We start from the raw sequence: 17,632 nt of genomic DNA on the forward strand, positions 1-17,632 counted from the left end.
AAATGCAGTAGTACCAATTTGTAAATACAATTTTTATTACACAATGAGAACATTACATTGATTATTTGTAAAACTATTTCACAATTTTATTTGTGGAATTTATTCACTGGCTTTTCTGCTTACTGTCAAATCTAAGAAATGTGAAAATTCACTATACATGAATTATTTGCTGACAAACGAGTATTCCATAAGTTTGGAGGAGCGCTACCGATTTTGTGCTGAAGAACGAGAATGATCATCCCTTGTCTTGCCAGTAAGATTTTTACTCATTAGAAAAAAATAAATCCAACTATCATTATACTAGGAGGAGAATGGCACAAAAGAACTACTTATTTTGAATATATGATCTGCTCAAAATAACATATGGCATCAATACATAATACCTGCAACAAGAATTAAAACAAGGCCCTGACTGGATGAGTGGTCTTTGCTTTTAGCACTCAACATGGTTAACCAGAATCGTGCTGATGCAGCCTCAGACTGTAGACGCCAACTCGAGCATCTGCTTCTTGAGGAATTGCTTATGATAAATGTTTATTGTCAAACTTTTGACTAGCAGCTGAACAACTTCACCAGTCTGTGCAGCGCTCAAGGGCTGGTATGTCCATACACAAATGCTATTTAGGAATACCTACTCCTGCAGCTACACTCCAAAGTGCTTCTGAGCAACCATTTTGACAAAGAATAGTCTTTGCCTGTTTTCTTCACTAGGATCACCTACTGCTATCTGCTTTTTAGATCATCACCAAATCTTGCACAGTGTTTTCCACGACACTGAACTTGAAAGACAGCAATTGTTACCTTCCCCGCACTTCATAAAACTGCGAGAGAAAGAAACGCATTTTCAAATCTGCAAGTGTCCCAGTTTTAATCTTATTGGTTTTGCAGACCAGTTGAGAATTTATCTTAGCTTTTGAACATGAGGGTTCTGATGCCAAGCCTTTTAAACTGATCCCAAGTTTACTTTCGTCTGCTTTAGTAATCATGATCAGTTGAGCAGCACTTCTGCCCTGTTGCAGTGTCTTCTGGGGACTGTGCTGCAAACCTCCTGGTAAACATCCACAACTTTCTATCCATGTCCATTTCTGAGACTGCTTTTGCCCAGCTTTCTCTTCAAGACTTTTCATTTAGACTATCTATTTTGGATGAAGTAGGAGATGACCATAAAAGATTACCTCGTGCAACTGGCAGAAGCTCAGACACATCGGGTTGTTTATATTATCTCAGTGGTCATGGCAAGTAAACAGCGCCTATAATCACAACTTACCGGCCTAGGCAAGGACAGATTTGCTCCATACCAATGGTAAAGTGCTCTCCAAACTGGTTCTGGTACCATTATGTAGTCCTTTCCTTCAACCAATTGTGGAGATCGCTTTAATCTTCCACCTTCCATTGTTAATGATGCAGCCTTTAAACAAAAAGGGATTTTTGTCAAATCTCAAGTGGAAAAAATAGTATACAGCTACAATGACCTTGGTTCATGAACACAAAACTTTAATTGTTAAAAAACTTCTAAGTAGCAATTAGCAACTGCTTTTCACACTGAAAGATGATATTTACATGTAACAATAATTAACACTCAAGCTTCACTGTTTACTACTTCTCTAAAAGGCTGTCCAGTACAAAAAAATGTAATACGTTCCTCTCTTGTGTCACCTACTCCGGCAACTTCAGATACTGAATACAGAAATCCAGTCTATGCTCATCATTGATGCTGCTGGTCTGCGTTTTAAGTTTTGTTTGCATGAATACTGGAAAAACTGTCAGTTTTGTTTTACTGTTTAGTTAACTAATTTCTGGTTTTATGCAACAGCAATAAAGCATCTAAACACTAAGACTGAAAAGACTTAAGTGTTTAATTATTAAAATATTTTACATTTAACACTGAAAGTTGTGTTTCCATAAATGGCTTTTACATTCATAAGTTTTGATTAAGAACACTTAGAATGTTTTGCTTCTCACAGAACGCTCAATGGTAGCCTCAGAAGCAGAATATTTTTTCCCCTTAAAATAAAAGTAAGAAACCCAAATTTTGTTATATGACAAAGCAGTGTTAATTTAGAATTAAGCCACTAGCTGAAAAAAACACCACATAAAAAGCTGTGCTAAAAAAGCATGTTAAAAGATACTTTTCCTATATTCACATGACTCGGATGCATTTACCTTCACTGGTTCTTGAGTTACTAGGGGTTGGTTATCAATAGCTCCTGGTTTCTGAGGATTAAGCTGTAGCAGAGTATTCCCATTGCTTCCAAGGAAACACTGGTTATTATTGTCTGAAGTATTATGCTGCCTAGCAAAACATACATCAGTCCCTGGTGTGCCAGGGTAAAGAGCATCTATAACAGAATATAAGAGAAAAAAAAAATTTTTAAAAAAATCTCTATTTCAGTTCATGACTCCATAAACCATAAACGAATTAATTAAATGCTTGTATCCTTTTTTTTTTAAAAAAAAAAATTGTTGAAGGAGTTTACTGTCCTTCATACTTCAGTAAAACACGCAACTCTTCCGAACTACAGAGTGACAAATATACTATTACTCTCAGAAATGTAAAGAGGTGGATATATGAGATCCAAATATTACAGCAGATGCTTACACAAATACTGGTTTGAAAACAGCCTAACTAGGTTTGCATGAGCAAATGTGTTTAGCATTTGCTTGTCATCTGGATGTTTGAATATCAAACTCCTGAAAATCTCACACACAAAACTGAATGTACATGCAATAATGCCTTATTTTTATTTTTTCTCCTTGAAAACAAACGTTTTTATTCCTACAGAATCTAAGAATATAAATATAGAATCCTTTGGTTATGCTGAACACTAAATGTAAATTTCAGGTTTAAAAAAAGAAAGAAAAAAGAAAGAACCTTTAAGCTAAAACTTCTCTCCTTTCCTGTCCTTCCTCTATCTCTCCCAACCCCCACCCCAAAAATGATCACAGTAATTTATCCACTTTAAATTTGTTACAATTTTAAAGACACAGATTTTAAAATACCAGATGCAACATTCAGCTGTCTTCCAAGAAAAAACCCAACATCGCAAATTCTCACAAGAACTGACCGAAAATTATCACTAAAATCTCTTCTTTCACAAAGACGGCTCCTAGAATCTGCACAAACTCATTTAGATCGCATGCCCTGTAACATTCTAAGTATGCTTTTCCTAATCTCTTTTTCTGCTTCTTTCCTCTTTGTAGTACCTGAGGTCACTCCATCACTAGACACAGTACAACACCAACTAGGTAGGAGCTAGAAACAACTTCATGTGATGAGGAGGAAAAACATCCACTCAGAAAATAAATGATAGGACAAAAACTATCTTGAAAACCATTCTGGAAACGAATCATAGCATAAAAGATGAACTGCTGTTTAAACAAGGCTGTTTCTTGTTTATCCACCAGAGTCTAAAAAATCCTAGTAATTCACCGACGTCCACACGTAGGCCACTTCTGCAATCTAAACTGTGTTATCTTTTCGCCTGGAGGAATCCATGCAGTATGTAGTTTCCTTAAAACCTGTTCTACATTAAACCTCCAAGGAAATAAGATGTTATGCTTACTGCTGCTAGTAGTCTCTGAGGCTTCTGATGCAGTAGAAATATTATCTGAAAACTTTTCTTCTGTTGCACTGAAGTAATTAAGACCTCCCATTTTGTCTTCTCCCTGTTCTGAAGTATTGGCTGCAGCAGCTACGAGTGAATTCTTACCTCCACTCAAGACAGATGAAGGCTCTATCACAACAGGGTTTGCATCCTAGAAGTGGTAGGCAAGTAGAAAAGTTAATTATAAGCCGATAGCAAAGATGTTTAGCATCAGCCAAACCAATCACCAAAATTCACAGCTACGTGACCACTTTTGCAGATCACAACAAACTTTATAGAAAAAAACCACAAAACCAAACAACTTTCTACATCTACTGATGAAAAAACAGCCAAAACTGTTTACCAATCAAAGTCTTCTGCTCAATACAAAAACTGTGAAATACCAGAATTATTTTCTCTATCTAGATACATAAAAAGACGACCATTTGAGACAGCTATAATTATGTAGACTATAAATATTTGAAGATTTGTCCTTGTTGAATTTCATATGATTAAATGAGAACAGCATGCACAAGAACAAAAAAACATTCTTTCCTCAAGCCTGCAACATTTTAGTGTTCCTTAACTTTGTTTTGAAACAAAGTTCCTTTGTTTCCTTTTGGAGGAACAGCATTGCAAAGGCAATCTGGCTCAGACTTAGGCAAGATAAAGGTGGAGAAAAATATTTCCAACCCCCCAAAAGGGTAACTTGCCTGCCCAGTACAGACAAGACATACAAAAAAATCCTACCCAATTTACAGCACCAGTTACAACAAAAAGTGGCAACAAATGAGAAAACAGAAGAAAAATAGAATTAACTGAGCCTTAGAGAGGAAAAGAGAAAAACTGTGCGATGAACATCACCAGTGAAGCAAGCCCCAGAAAAAGGGCTGTTTCTTGGTTTATGTTGTCCCCTATCTATCACATCAGTACTCATAGTATCTTGTCAAATAACAAAACTGTGCAGTAAAGCTAAAACTATAAAAATAAGACTAAAATATACATTGGAATCACAGTAATCATTGATAGAGTTTCACAGAAATTCTGAGTGTTGCCTTTGCTTGAGAGGTAGACAGAGTGACTAATGGCCTTGTGCTATTATGCAAAGGATTAGGCATGAAATCATGTGCACATCTGAGTGCTCATACTATGACATGGATCAAATTACCTACTATTTCAGGCACTTAAGCCATCATTTGTCCAATTCATTGTGCACAAAGAATAACTGCAATTACATGGTTAGTTAATACACACATTGCAGTTTCTGAATATTTTTAGTTATTCATATTTATAAAACAACTTAAATACTTACATGCTTACTTATCACTATATAAAACATCCTTGACAAAGACTATTTCACTGGTCTAACCTGCAAAGAATATTCGTCTCCACCTCAGTTAAATTTTATTAAATTTAATTTTATTAAATATGCTTTCTTTCGTAAAATTCACAGCGATGCTTTAACTGGAGTATTTTAGTTGGAAGGTATTAAGAGCACCCTGTAAATAGAAAGTTTTAGTAGAACTCCTTTGATCACCATCAGGTACTGGACTATTTTTCATCATTGCCAACAAATCAAGCTATACCAATTCCCTCCTTTATTTGTCCAGAAAATGCACTGTGGGTATCTGTGGCCCAAGCAAAGTCAAACCCAAAAAAGGTAGCTTTATTATCAAACAAATAAGGGTGGTAGTATTGTGAGAGTATGTTTTTATTCAAAAACTATTTTGACATGCAGGAATGATGAAACAAAGTACAGAAAGAGATGGCAGTTTAATGAAATTATAGTGCAAAGCTCACCATGTGACAGTGATTCAGCAAAACAATTATTTTCCACTGAGAGACAGGAGATGCTTAATTTCAAGCATTATTGGTTAAGCAGTCATTTGCTCCACACTCATTTTTCATCAACACATTCACAAATACAAAGAACTCGCTTATTCAGTATACACAATTATTATACTTACGTATTTGACATACTCTTTCCACTGGTGCCACCACGGCATTGCAATAAGAAACCAGTTGTGCCCTGGCTGAAGGCCATACCTGCTTTCTCTTTCTAACCAGCCTCTGCACATAAAGAATGAGCAACATGAAGTATTAGCTGAAACAGGGAAATTACAGTCCTTTCAAAAATATTAAAACCCATTTAAGATTCTGAGCAAAACACGTACCTAATAATCTGTCCCTCCTCTTCTGGAGTGGCAGGTCGCAGCCCCAAAACTATATGACACACCTGGAAAGAGAAAGTAATCCTTATTAAGAACTACACCACTAATGAGACAAGCATGAGGTAAACGAAAGAACAGGACAACTCTAATGGGACTTTTCAGAAAATTCTAATTGCGTAGCAAGCTTACCTAAAATCGAACAAATCACTGAAAAAAACAAGTATTTTGAGCTATGAGATTCCCAACCTGTTCCCCCTGTTAAGACAAAGATACCAAGAATGTCAAATGCCCCAAGCCAAATTAAGGTGAACAGAAAATGAATTTTCATTATTTTCAGGTCTGAAGCACACGCTGTGAGAGATCACAGTAACTGACATGGATCAGATATACAAAAATTTAAGATGTGTCTATGTCATGGGAGAGAGAGAATGAGGAATTGGGAGAATGTAAGCTGCTGCAAAAGGATAATCTAAAAAATAAAACAATCGGAAAAATAGGGAGAAGTGGTTATACAAGGGAATGAAAGGAGAACAAGCACATGAAGAGACAGAGGGAGAAGTTTAAAGCAGTCCAACCAATCAGTTACCACCGAAAATGCTCTCAAAATTGTAGAACATTCTCTGAATGTCTGATGCCTTTTTTTTTTCCCCTCCTTTTCTTTTTTTTTCCTTTTTGAAACATATGCAGAAGAAAAAGGCGCCATCCCCAAGGTGGCTGCCTGACTGGGGTGGGGTTTTATTCTGAGTACAAGACAGCAGTCCCAGATGGCTAATATTTTACTTCTCTCTTCCTAGTAAAACCATCCCGGCCTCGGCTGCGGTGACATCTCCGGCTGGTTCCTCCCAGCAGCTCCTCAGCCACAGGGCATGCAGCAGGGAGTGCTGAGCTGCTGAGCGGCGGGAACAGCCTCTGCAGGAGTCTTTGTTTCCCCTTGCAGGGAGGAGGTTCAGCTGTCTCCTCTCCAAGACGGTTTTCAAATTAGTTGCTACTCGTAACACAATTTATAGCCTTTTCCTTACGTCTCTTCTGAGGCCAGCAATTTGCATCTCAGCTGGAAATTTCTAATGACTGGTGAGATATCTTATTGAAATTTATATTACAGTGTGAAAGACCATTTCACATTCTGAATAAAACAAAGGCCATTAGCTGGTGGGAAGCAACAGATTTTCCAGCGCACACAACACAGCTGGCTCTGATGTTTCTTTTTAAACTCATGTAACACTGTGCTAGTATCAGATTCTTCATATAAACTAACCAACCAAACCGATTTGTTGACAAGCTTTCCGAGGCACTCTACTCAGACTACTTAGCTTTCCTCTCTGCAGATGAGACACACAGCTCATGACAGTTCAAATAAATGCCCAGACAAATCAACTGCAGAGTCTGTCCTGTGCGAGCGTGCTGTTGAGCCTGCAGCATGAGATGCAAGTACATTTCTTAAGTGTTCATTCATTCTACCTCAATAATACTTAGGTATTTGTTAATTCATCAAGATTAAGTTGTGGCAGCATATTTGATGCTAGACAGTCCAAAAATAAAGACAGCCCTTCTTGAGAAGGTTGCAATGTAAGCAAAACTTGCTGCAATTCGAGATAAAAAGAATTTGCAGAACTTGGACTTTATTCTTTTCAGCTGTGGTGTAGCTGTTGCCCTCAGAACCCTCTCACTCAGTCACCCTGAAGTTCCTGGAAAAGTACAGTTCAAAATAAAGTTTATAAAGTAGTCTAGGGTCACAAACAGAGAATCAGTAGTATGCTATTCAGGCAGCCTCTCACAGCTACTAATATTGTTAATAAAAAAAAAAAACAAACCCACACAGCTTCTCTCTCATGAAGTATTTTTCTGCTACAGTCTGACCCTATAACTGATTAAGCTTCATTGCTAAGATGAGAACGGAGCCCACTGGTTCTCCCTGGCCCTCCCTGGAAGAACTGAGACTGTCACTTGACTTTACAGGTTCCTTTCACAATTGAGGCTTTAGGCATCTCCATACACCGAAAAGAGTAACAACCAACCAGAGAATCACTCTGTCAAGGTAACGCACAATCGCAAAACCACGTAACTTACCGCAACAGACAAAACTGTAAACAGGTCGGCACAAATGCTGATGCTGCACTTTGTGGCCAAGCAAAAAGCTCGTGACTTAATTACCATAATTTTCAAGTTTAAATTTCCTCTAAACCTACCTGAAAGAGCAGATTTAAAAATTCATTGGCAAGTGCACTCTTCACACTCCATATCTGGTAGTCCTCCAGAGTGAGGTGTCCAAGCTTAGTTAAAGGGAAGAGAAGGAAAAGGGAAGGAAAAGCCATCAAACTACTAACCTATTTCTATGAAAATGCTCATTAAATCTGTCATACAAGGCATGACAAAGCCACTGATTTGATAAAAATTAGCATCTACCACTCTGATAATAAAATTTGATCCAATGAAAGAAGAAAAAATCCAGTTTTAGCACAATGTATGCAACCTAGAGAACCAAAAAGCTTTGAGAGCAGAGCAGATGAACTACAGACAGCATGTAACCTTCGCTCCTGCTCTCCATCATTCAGATTTAGTGTTCGTGCCCAACCGCAGCAGTCTCAAATCATGAAACCAGCAGAAGCAGCATGTGACTGCTCAGGGCGATCAACTTGTAGGAAACAAAACAAGACTAAGACGATCTAAGACTCTGATCATCCGAATAAGCTCTGCACATACAGATACTTGCATCCATTCACAAACCCACCATCTGCCTCTGTGGGTTGGGAAAAACGATTTTGGATCATCAAGTCCTTATGATCTTTCCTTACAACACAAGTCCTATTAATTCTTAACCACTTGCAAAGTTACAGTAGCATAACACTGACCAACATCAGAGGACCTTCTTATTTTCAAGAATGCAGTGACAGGATCAGTCTGAATTTTCAATATTGTAATATAATTCACCATTTTCACAGCAGTGGCAGCTACTCTGCCTCTTTTTACAGACTATTTTCACCAGAGTTCATAAACGTCAAAGCTAACACATGAAAAGAGGTTAAGTAATCTATGTAATTACTGCACCATCGGCTCTTTCCAATCGGCCACTGCATTCACAATGCAACTATGAAAGACATTCCAAAGACTTAGTCGTCTTCTTTAGCTCTTTGCGGAAACGAGACTGCTATACCCTTGCTTATAAGCCACCTTTTTTAAAAAAGGCAAATGATAAAAACCTCCAAGGACAGAAAAGAGCTCACTGAAGCTGTATTTTCTACTGCTTTGGTAATAAAAGAATTATAATAAAATATTCAGCTACCATTTTGTTGGAATACAAGCAGGCAAGACAACTATTCAAACAAGTAATTAAGCATTTCTAGACATTTCTAGGGTTTTTTAGATTATTTTTAGTTTCCAGACACTCTTCCTAATTAGTGAAGCAAAGGATGAAATAATGGAAAGATCTTCCCCTGCATTGTTTGCAGATGATAGCGACTCTCTCAAAAAAGCAAGACCATAAAGATTTACACACAGCTAACTATAAAGCACAATATAAACTACTCGGACTTTTTGCCATGTGTCATGACTGTCATGACAGATGCCTCCACAGCTTCACAGATACTGCTCTGAAACAATATTGTTGTATGTAGTTCACTGGTTGTATATAATATTACTGCAAACAAAGTGGTTTGACAATGATAATGCATAAGTTGCTACTCAATACAGTCCTGTTCCAGCATAGGAGGACAACGTGCCTTTACACAGCATAAAACATAAAGATATACTAATGCATCACCCCATTTTTCATAAGATTATTTTTAACATGAAACAAAAGAACAGTTTCTCCAGAACAAAAGTCAAGCATCAGATTTAAAACTGGTATTAATTATGCATAGCAAAGCCTTACAAACAGTATAAGCTTCAAATCAATCTCATCTGGTTATGTATTTTTCATTTAGTTTCATACACAAAAATAGCTTATAAAACTCAAACATGTTCTTTCTGTCACAGAACAATTTTAATTGGAAAATTTTAATGGAAACCTGACATTTCTTGAAAGAGATTCTTGTATTGACACATCTCTACTTTAAAGAAAGCACAAGATTTTATTTTGTTAAAAATAAATTGAAGATACTAGGGTATAAAAATGACAAGGAAAGAACAGCAAAATTCCTACCTTTGTGGTATCATGCATTTTCAAAATATCTTCAACAATTTCAGATAAATCCATGTCCAACTCCTTAACAAACAAAAGGATTAGAAAACAGAGTTAAATTCACACAGCACACTCTGGAGCTGCATGTGTTCAGAATAAAAACATAACTGGAAGAAATGCTGGTGACACCTCTATGTAATTCACAACCAAGTGCTTCCAGACAGTTGTACCTCTGTACCTAAGGCTTCTTCATAGGAAACAGCACACGTTACACTCAAATCATGCTGCTTTGGTTCATGGCAGGTCACAGTTACGCAGGCAAGTTACACCCAGTCATCAGCAGTCCTCAGCTAAGGTAGTTCAAGGAAGCCTGTACTTCACTGAAACCACGTTCAAGCAACATTCACATGCCTACTTTTGAAGGATGACTTTAAGAAACAGAATCAAATGAAGAAGAAAACAGATAAAACTTACCGGTATTTTATCAGTACGGTTATCTTTCCAGACCTCTAAAAGAGCAACCACCATTTCTTTAAGTTCGGTGCGAGACAACACACCATCCCGGTCAATGTCAAAAACCTTGAAGCAAACTGAGAAAAAAGGAAATTATTTTTCTATGCTAGAACTAAGCAACACCTTTTTTTTTTTTTTTTTCCTGCAGAATGTACGTCTGCAGAGGCACAAGAACACGATTTAGTGCTGACAGTTTTGATGAGGCAGGATGCATGTGTAGCAGCGAGGAAGTGGAGCAGCTGTGTTTAATAAACTGAAATCTAGATTCCTGCAATTCTGTGCTGTGTTTTCTGATGTGACATAGCAGGGAACATATGTGCACCCAGAAATTTCCAGTGAATGATAGCTTTTAAGTTGCAGCAATATAGCTTTGGGAAAGTATGGAACAAAGGTATTTCAACACACAAGAACATTGCAGGGAGCCAGCTGAAAACCGGACAGTAAAGCAGCCAGAACATGCTATTTGCCATAACACAATCAAATAGGACATTCTTTTTATATTATATATAACAAATAGCTAAGTGTTTGCACTTTCTATATCGAGATACACCTCCTGCATCATAATGCGGACACCGCAATGATTTCCGAAATACACTTTTCTCCCCAAACAGGTTGAAAATTTATACGACACTATGGATAAGTTATAAAATATACAGAATTAGGTTTAATCATCCTTTATAAAAGGAAGTCTTGATCTTTTAAATTCCTTTAATTTTTTAACTTTTAAAGCCTGTCCCCTTTCACAAATGCACACTTGCTCAGTGGAAAAAAAATTTCGAAAATGGTGGAAACAAATAAACTTCATTGCTGAAACTGAAAAACTTCTCTAAAATTAATAGTTAAGATTTTCCATACTTACACTTCTGTCTTTCTGCCAAGGGTCCCCTGCAACATGCTGAGAGCCCACAGGAAATTTCTTTAAAGTCTATGTGATTGTCTCGGTTTTCATCAAAAGCATTAAACAAACCTGCAAACCACAAAAGCATCTCCTGTTACAGCATCTGGCCAAAACAGCTGACAATCATACCTCGCATTCACATGACGGGTTAAGGTTAACATTTGCAAGGAGTAGTACAAACACTTGTAACTAATTCTTACTAAGTGTAATGAAGATAATTGAGCACTAAGACCATTTTAAAGGTGAATTAGATCACTCATGTATTGCTAGACAAAGCTGGGGTGGGAAGGGAATCAAGAATTCTGAACAGTAACCTTATTCTCATGCCTTCCTTGTAAGGACTGATTTATAGAGCATACATCTAAACCAGTACAGTCAGCACAAGCATTTCCACAAAAGCTAAATGACCAAAACAGTAAAGGTACTCAGATGCCAAATGCTCTGGCTTTTCCAAAGTGCCTGAGAGAAACTCCTATGAAAATCACTGAACACAATTGCAAATTTGGCCCTAAGTGACTTAGGAGTTTTAGTTATTGGCCTTCAAAGGATTTGTTCTATTCACTCAGCATATGTAACTTTTACTTATCCCACAAAATTTTTGTTGTAGTGACAATGACTCAGTTGCACTATCCACAGAAGACATACAGAATGACCAGAAACCACTCAAGTTTCCCCATAGCAGCTGTGTAAATTTATATCACTAAGTAGATAAAACACACTGCCACTTCGGGGATATATCCCTATTGAATTGCACCTAAGTTCTGGTCTTTTAATAGTTTGCATCCACTGCAGACAAATTTCCTATTTTCTACTTACTGCTGCCACTTGTCAGTAAAGCTGACCGTTTGGTGATAAAAAATAGCCTCTCTAGGACTGCAGACAAAAACTAGCATTTAAGTAGAATGTCACTTAATGTCCTTATGTTGCACAGTAAATGGCAATTAAACAATTGCTACCAGAGTGGCTTCAACTTGAAAGACTAGCTTGGTTATTAATGTCTGCATTGCAACATACCGATCTCCTGACCAAGTCTTCTGAACAAAATCTTCCTTAACTCACATTACTAGGGAAGACTGTTTCATTGACTGCATGATACAACTTCTGACTTGCATGGTGAATCATCATATAATAGATGAAGCTCACATCTGCCAGTTTAAAAATGGTCTATATCTCATTCAGGGTCAGCAGTATATTTTGTCATCACAGAACCTTAAGGAACCCAATGAAAAGTTTTAAGCAGCTACAGGGCAAATGATACATAAAGTTTGACATGTTTCCTGACAATTAATAAGAATGTAACACAGAAGCATCACTTCTTTCATCATCCCAGATTTCTCAACAAACAGAGATTTCAGGCATCTTTTATCATTTTCAAACATTCAGAACTCAGTGGAACGAATCTCTGCAATAGAAGTTTAATATACGTTTTAAAATAGGCCCACTTTTAAAGTCATAAAATCCGTATGTCAGTAGACCCATCAGGTACTGAACACCACAGCAACATCACACCCTCGCATGTTTCATTGATGTCCCATACCTTCACTCAGAGATGGATGAATAGGAGGGGAAACTAAGGGGGCAAATGTTTCTAAATCAAACCGTCCAGTTCTTGACTGAGCTTTCAGCAGCCAGTATCGTTTTTCGAGATCAATGATGTCGGATTCTTCCACTGTATAATCAACAAAAATAAAATAAATTTTTGGTAATATCTAGACAATATTAGAATTCAGCACCAAATAAAAAGTAGCATTATTTTGTCCAAAGAGAAATAGTTATTTTTTTTTATTTCTGACTCCTGCATATAAAAATCAAAAATATTTAAGAAATAAAGTTCCAATTTTACCTTCTTCATCTACAGAATCATCTTGCCTATTCACCATCTAGGAGTTCAACACAAACAACACATGATCACATGTGTTTACAAATACAGAAATGAACTTTTCCACTGCTAAAGGCTCCAGCAGTCTCTTCATTTTCACATATTTCTTCTTGGTGAATTGAACAGGTAGATTATATATGCAATATCTTATATTCCCAAGGTATTCAGTATTTAAATCCTCTAAAAGGATGTGAAGTAGCATTTAAAAAAAATTCCCAGAACTTTTAGGGAAAAAAAAATTTAGTACTTGGCTGCTCTTGAAAAATTCCTATTTAAAATTTTTAGGCTTCTTATACAGTAATAAGGCTAAATTTTAATGTGACATTTAAATGTTGTATCTCAGCATTATTTTTTTTTCCAAATATAAAATAGTTTGTTTCACTTTATTATTTATACCATGCACTTAGAAACTCGGTCAACACTGGGAAGTGATTATACAAACCTAGAAGGCATTTTATATGGAGGAACTTATGAGCTAATTGAAAGAACGGGAAAAAAACAAAACTCCAAAGCCAATGAGCAAAACAAGGTGCTGGGCAAAGGCGAATAAAAATAGCCAGAGGAAGAACATGTGTTTTCTTTCAAAACATTACATACAAGTGCTTGTCATCTTATGTTTTATCCTTGAAATTAAGTATATATATAAAACCAGTAAGTTTCTCCTCAACAATACTTTTAACCTTTTTACATATGCAAGTGTGTCACAAGACTGCTTTAGGTCAGTGCAAATTAATTGGTTCTCAAATAGATAGGTAATGACAAAGCTGTCTATATTAAGAACCACTACGTGTGATCCCATTCCCAGATGGTTCTGAGTCTTTAAATCCACGCCAGCTTTCTAATAGGTTTAACTTGAGCTATTTGGCCTGGTTTAGTCTACAGAAACAATAATAATCCTGTAAGGCTTAAGAACAGAAGAGACCCAAAAAAGTTATATGTCAAATAGAAATTTTCTTGATTTCTTTACCTATTTCTGTTGTTAGGAGTAGTAATTCAATCAGAACCGTAACTTAGGGAACCTACAGTAAGCATGAACTAGTTGTAACTACCCAGCCGGAACATCACATAATGCATCAAAAACTACACAATACTTTACCCTCGTCAGAAAGTCTGGACAAATTTTAACAAAAGCACGTTAAAGCAAATTTTAACATGAAGCAGAGTTGGAGGAGCAGAAGGGGGTTGCACCTTTCTGTAAAGTATTTTTAGATAGTCTAACCAGAAAAGTAACATCAGTGCAAACATGTCCTCCTTTTCCTCTGTACATTCAGCCCAATCACCAGACAGACCATGTACTAGCACGCAGAACACCCACACCAAAGCTGCAGCTCCGGGGTCACATCAAGCTGACATAACTCCAGGCTGAACACAGAAAGTTTACCTTCCCCCTTAACCCCAGGCACGTGCTGCAGCATCCTCACTTGCATCATGATCGGCTATTGTGCATTTACATGGTAAGTGAGGTACGAGAACTGATCCAGAAGAAAGACTAAACTGATTTCCTTTCTCCTACCCGCCCCCCTTCCTAGATGGATCAATTCCCTTACCTGGCTTACATCTCCTGGCTCTTGATTGTGATGTAATCGTAGAATCAGCTGGGTTGGAAGGGACCTTTAAAGATCATCTAGTCCAACCCCCCTGCAACACACATCAGGTTGCTCAGAGCCCTGTCCAACCTTGAATGCTTCCAGGGATGGGGCTTCTACCACCAATCTGGGCAGCCTGTGCCAGTGTTTCATCATGCTCATGATTAAAAGTTTCTTTTACATCTAATCTGAATCTCCCCTCTCTTAGTTTAAAACCATTACTGGTCATCCTATCACTACAGGCCCTACTAAAATGTCCGTCTCCAATACATAAGGAAGCAGTAATCGAAATATATAAAGGAACGTTATTCTACTAGAAATTGAGAGAAAAAGAGTCATTATTTCTTTGAAGATCAGCATACAGAAATATCATAGGTGCTTAGGGCTGCCATGGATGAAAGCAGCTTCATGATCCTAAGCAGAACAGTCAAGTGATGTAGAACTGCACCTGGTATGTTCCAAGGCATACAGGGATGTCTTGATGATTTAAGGACATACCTGCCCCATAACAGTCAGCGTAACAACAGGTGAGAGAAAATCTACCAAATAAAATACACTTTCCCCCAATCTTGTTGCCTCTACAGGTATCTGTGTGCTACAGCACTGATAAGAGCTCGCAAGACATGGCATTAGGACTAGAGTACCAGTATTCTGCAGGAAACACAAGAAAGTACATTCACAGAGTTTCAAGAACAGAATAAACTGAGTAAAATAACAAATGAAAGGCAGAAGCAACTTTATGAGACAGAACCTTAAGTACATGAAGAGAATCACAGTACTACTACACTACCTAAACAACTGCACATAAAGGGCAAGTTTGTACTGTCATTTAGAAGAGCTGCACATACACATTATTGCTCTCATTAGTGAATACAAAAGCATTATGCAAACTCTCTTGAGCATGAGCACGTAAATCACTTTGTTCCCTTTTAATCTGCCTTTGTGACCAGGAAGAATAACAAATGTGCTAGTTGCACTTCATTCTTGAAATGATGCAACACTAAGAACAGTCAAAAAATGTAAAGAAGCTCACATTGTCTTTACTGAAGAGTTAATCTGCAGAAACCTGCTTTCACTGGCAGGTGCATTATTTATCTTTAGTAATTAAGAATGGAAAGATTGTTTTATTTTGCCAGAGAACCCTTCTCAAATATCTATAGTAGAAGCTCACTGTAGTCCATTTTTTAAATCGTACTTCACAGACAGCTTCTACAGTGCTAACTTTATTGTTTTATTATTTAAATCTCAGAAAAGAAAGGTTATCAGAAAGCATCTTATCTGCATTTCTGTCATGCAGTGGTTGAAATTACATGGTCATTTAAAAGACAAAGAATTTTCAAATAATCATCTTCAAAAGAATAGCTGGCAGGTGTTAGTGTAAGTACTACACTGGTATTACAGCCAAGGTATTGACTTTCCACAGAAGAGCCAAACGTTTTAGAAAGTAAAACTGATAAAGTAGCAAAAAACATTCTGTGTACTGATTAGACTCACACAACATAGGTTGAATACAAGTAAAAACGTGACCAAAGAATATTTTTCATTCATAGTAACAATGCATTGTAGCCCACTGCAATAGTCTCACTTACATAAAATACAGAAAGATTTATTGGATTACAGCACACGTGAAAGTTTAACTCTGCAGTTAAAGGCCAGCCGTTACATAATTTGATTTCTCCAGAGTGATTTTTTTGCACATAATCTTGTCAATCAGTCTCAGGACATGTAGTGCACCATCTATTTCTCCATGACGGTAAACTAAGAGAAATCTCTTGCAATTTATGATATGTACATATAATCGTATTTGTTACTGAAGTTTAAATGAAGCATAAGAAAAGCAGACTGCTCTTATTATTCAAACATACTAATGTGTATTTAAGAAGGTCATATTCTGAAGGGGTTTTACACAGCTAAAGAATTTTACCTTTTTCAAAGTATAAAATTATTTTCCTAATGCCTGTTCCCATCACATCAGGACATGAGAACTGGGCTTTCATTCAGTAATTCAAATTTTAAATAACTTGCAATTATTTTTTTTTTAAAAAAAAGTATCTTATATCTACAATACAGTCTGAAACATCTGAACAGACTGGCTTTCTAGGCCAAGTAGGTATTAATTTTTGTCAATTAAATACATTTACGATTATTTGAGGTCACATGGAAATACTATGGACTTGGGAAATTTAACTATATACTACCAGTTTACTACCATACGCTATTTTATGTCTTCCTCATCACCTGTCCATCAAAAATATGAAAAACTTTCAGATCTGTAAAATTACGAATAGTGTTTGTTAGTTCAATTCTCCAAGGATCAGAGAAGTATAATCAGAGGAATGATAATGTCAAGTACATGTCAAGCTACAGTCTTCATATTGTTAAGGAACAACAGGTAAACACTTTCAGCAAAAATATGCATCTGAGAAACTGTAAATCTACTAAAAATGAGTTAATTTAAAACCAGCTGCCACACTGAGTGACAGTCAGGTTGCATAACAGTGATAAACACTAAAAATAAAGCGTCCTTCATTTTAATGCCATTTCCATGTCCTTAAATATTACATAGGTAGCCAGCTATGAATAACCTTCTCAGAAAAAAAATTCAAAAACATGTTTTCAGTTCAGGCACTATTTATTACAATTCTTTACAGAACCAGAATTAACAAAGTATTTCAATATGTTTTAAAACTCTTAAGTTTTACCCACCTATTGGTACAATCCTCTCTGGTTCACAGCAGTAGAAGCATACCATAGTCCCAACATTTTAACTGAAACTCAGTTTGTTTTACTGTTCAGCATGGTATCCTCCATGCAAAACCCAGTCCCCCGTCACACAGAGAGCTCTTCATCGTGCAACAGCAGAGTCAGAACCAGACATCAAACG

General features: G+C 36.8%; 1 protein-coding gene across 1 annotated transcript in view; it reads right to left on the reverse strand.

Annotated features, from left to right (window-relative positions):
* Positions 1-17,632, reverse strand: part of USP32 (ubiquitin specific peptidase 32) — a 78,542-nt gene that overhangs the window by 20,539 nt on the left and 40,371 nt on the right. The window contains exons 6-15 of the mRNA XM_086475413.1: positions 12,821-12,952; positions 11,245-11,352; positions 10,347-10,462; positions 9,894-9,956; positions 7,942-8,025; positions 5,759-5,820; positions 5,552-5,654; positions 3,564-3,756; positions 2,164-2,339; positions 1,268-1,408 (exon numbers count right to left, since the gene is read on the reverse strand). Of these exons, the coding sequence (XP_086331539.1) occupies positions 1,268-1,408; positions 2,164-2,339; positions 3,564-3,756; positions 5,552-5,654; positions 5,759-5,820; positions 7,942-8,025; positions 9,894-9,956; positions 10,347-10,462; positions 11,245-11,352; positions 12,821-12,952 (1,178 nt within the window). The remainder of the gene's footprint in view (positions 1-1,267; positions 1,409-2,163; positions 2,340-3,563; positions 3,757-5,551; positions 5,655-5,758; positions 5,821-7,941; positions 8,026-9,893; positions 9,957-10,346; positions 10,463-11,244; positions 11,353-12,820; positions 12,953-17,632) is intronic.

This window comes from Leptosomus discolor, chromosome 18, assembly GCF_034619465.1.
Source record: "Leptosomus discolor isolate bLepDis1 chromosome 18, bLepDis1.hap2, whole genome shotgun sequence".
Classification (NCBI taxonomy): domain Eukaryota; kingdom Metazoa; phylum Chordata; class Aves; order Leptosomiformes; family Leptosomidae; genus Leptosomus; species Leptosomus discolor.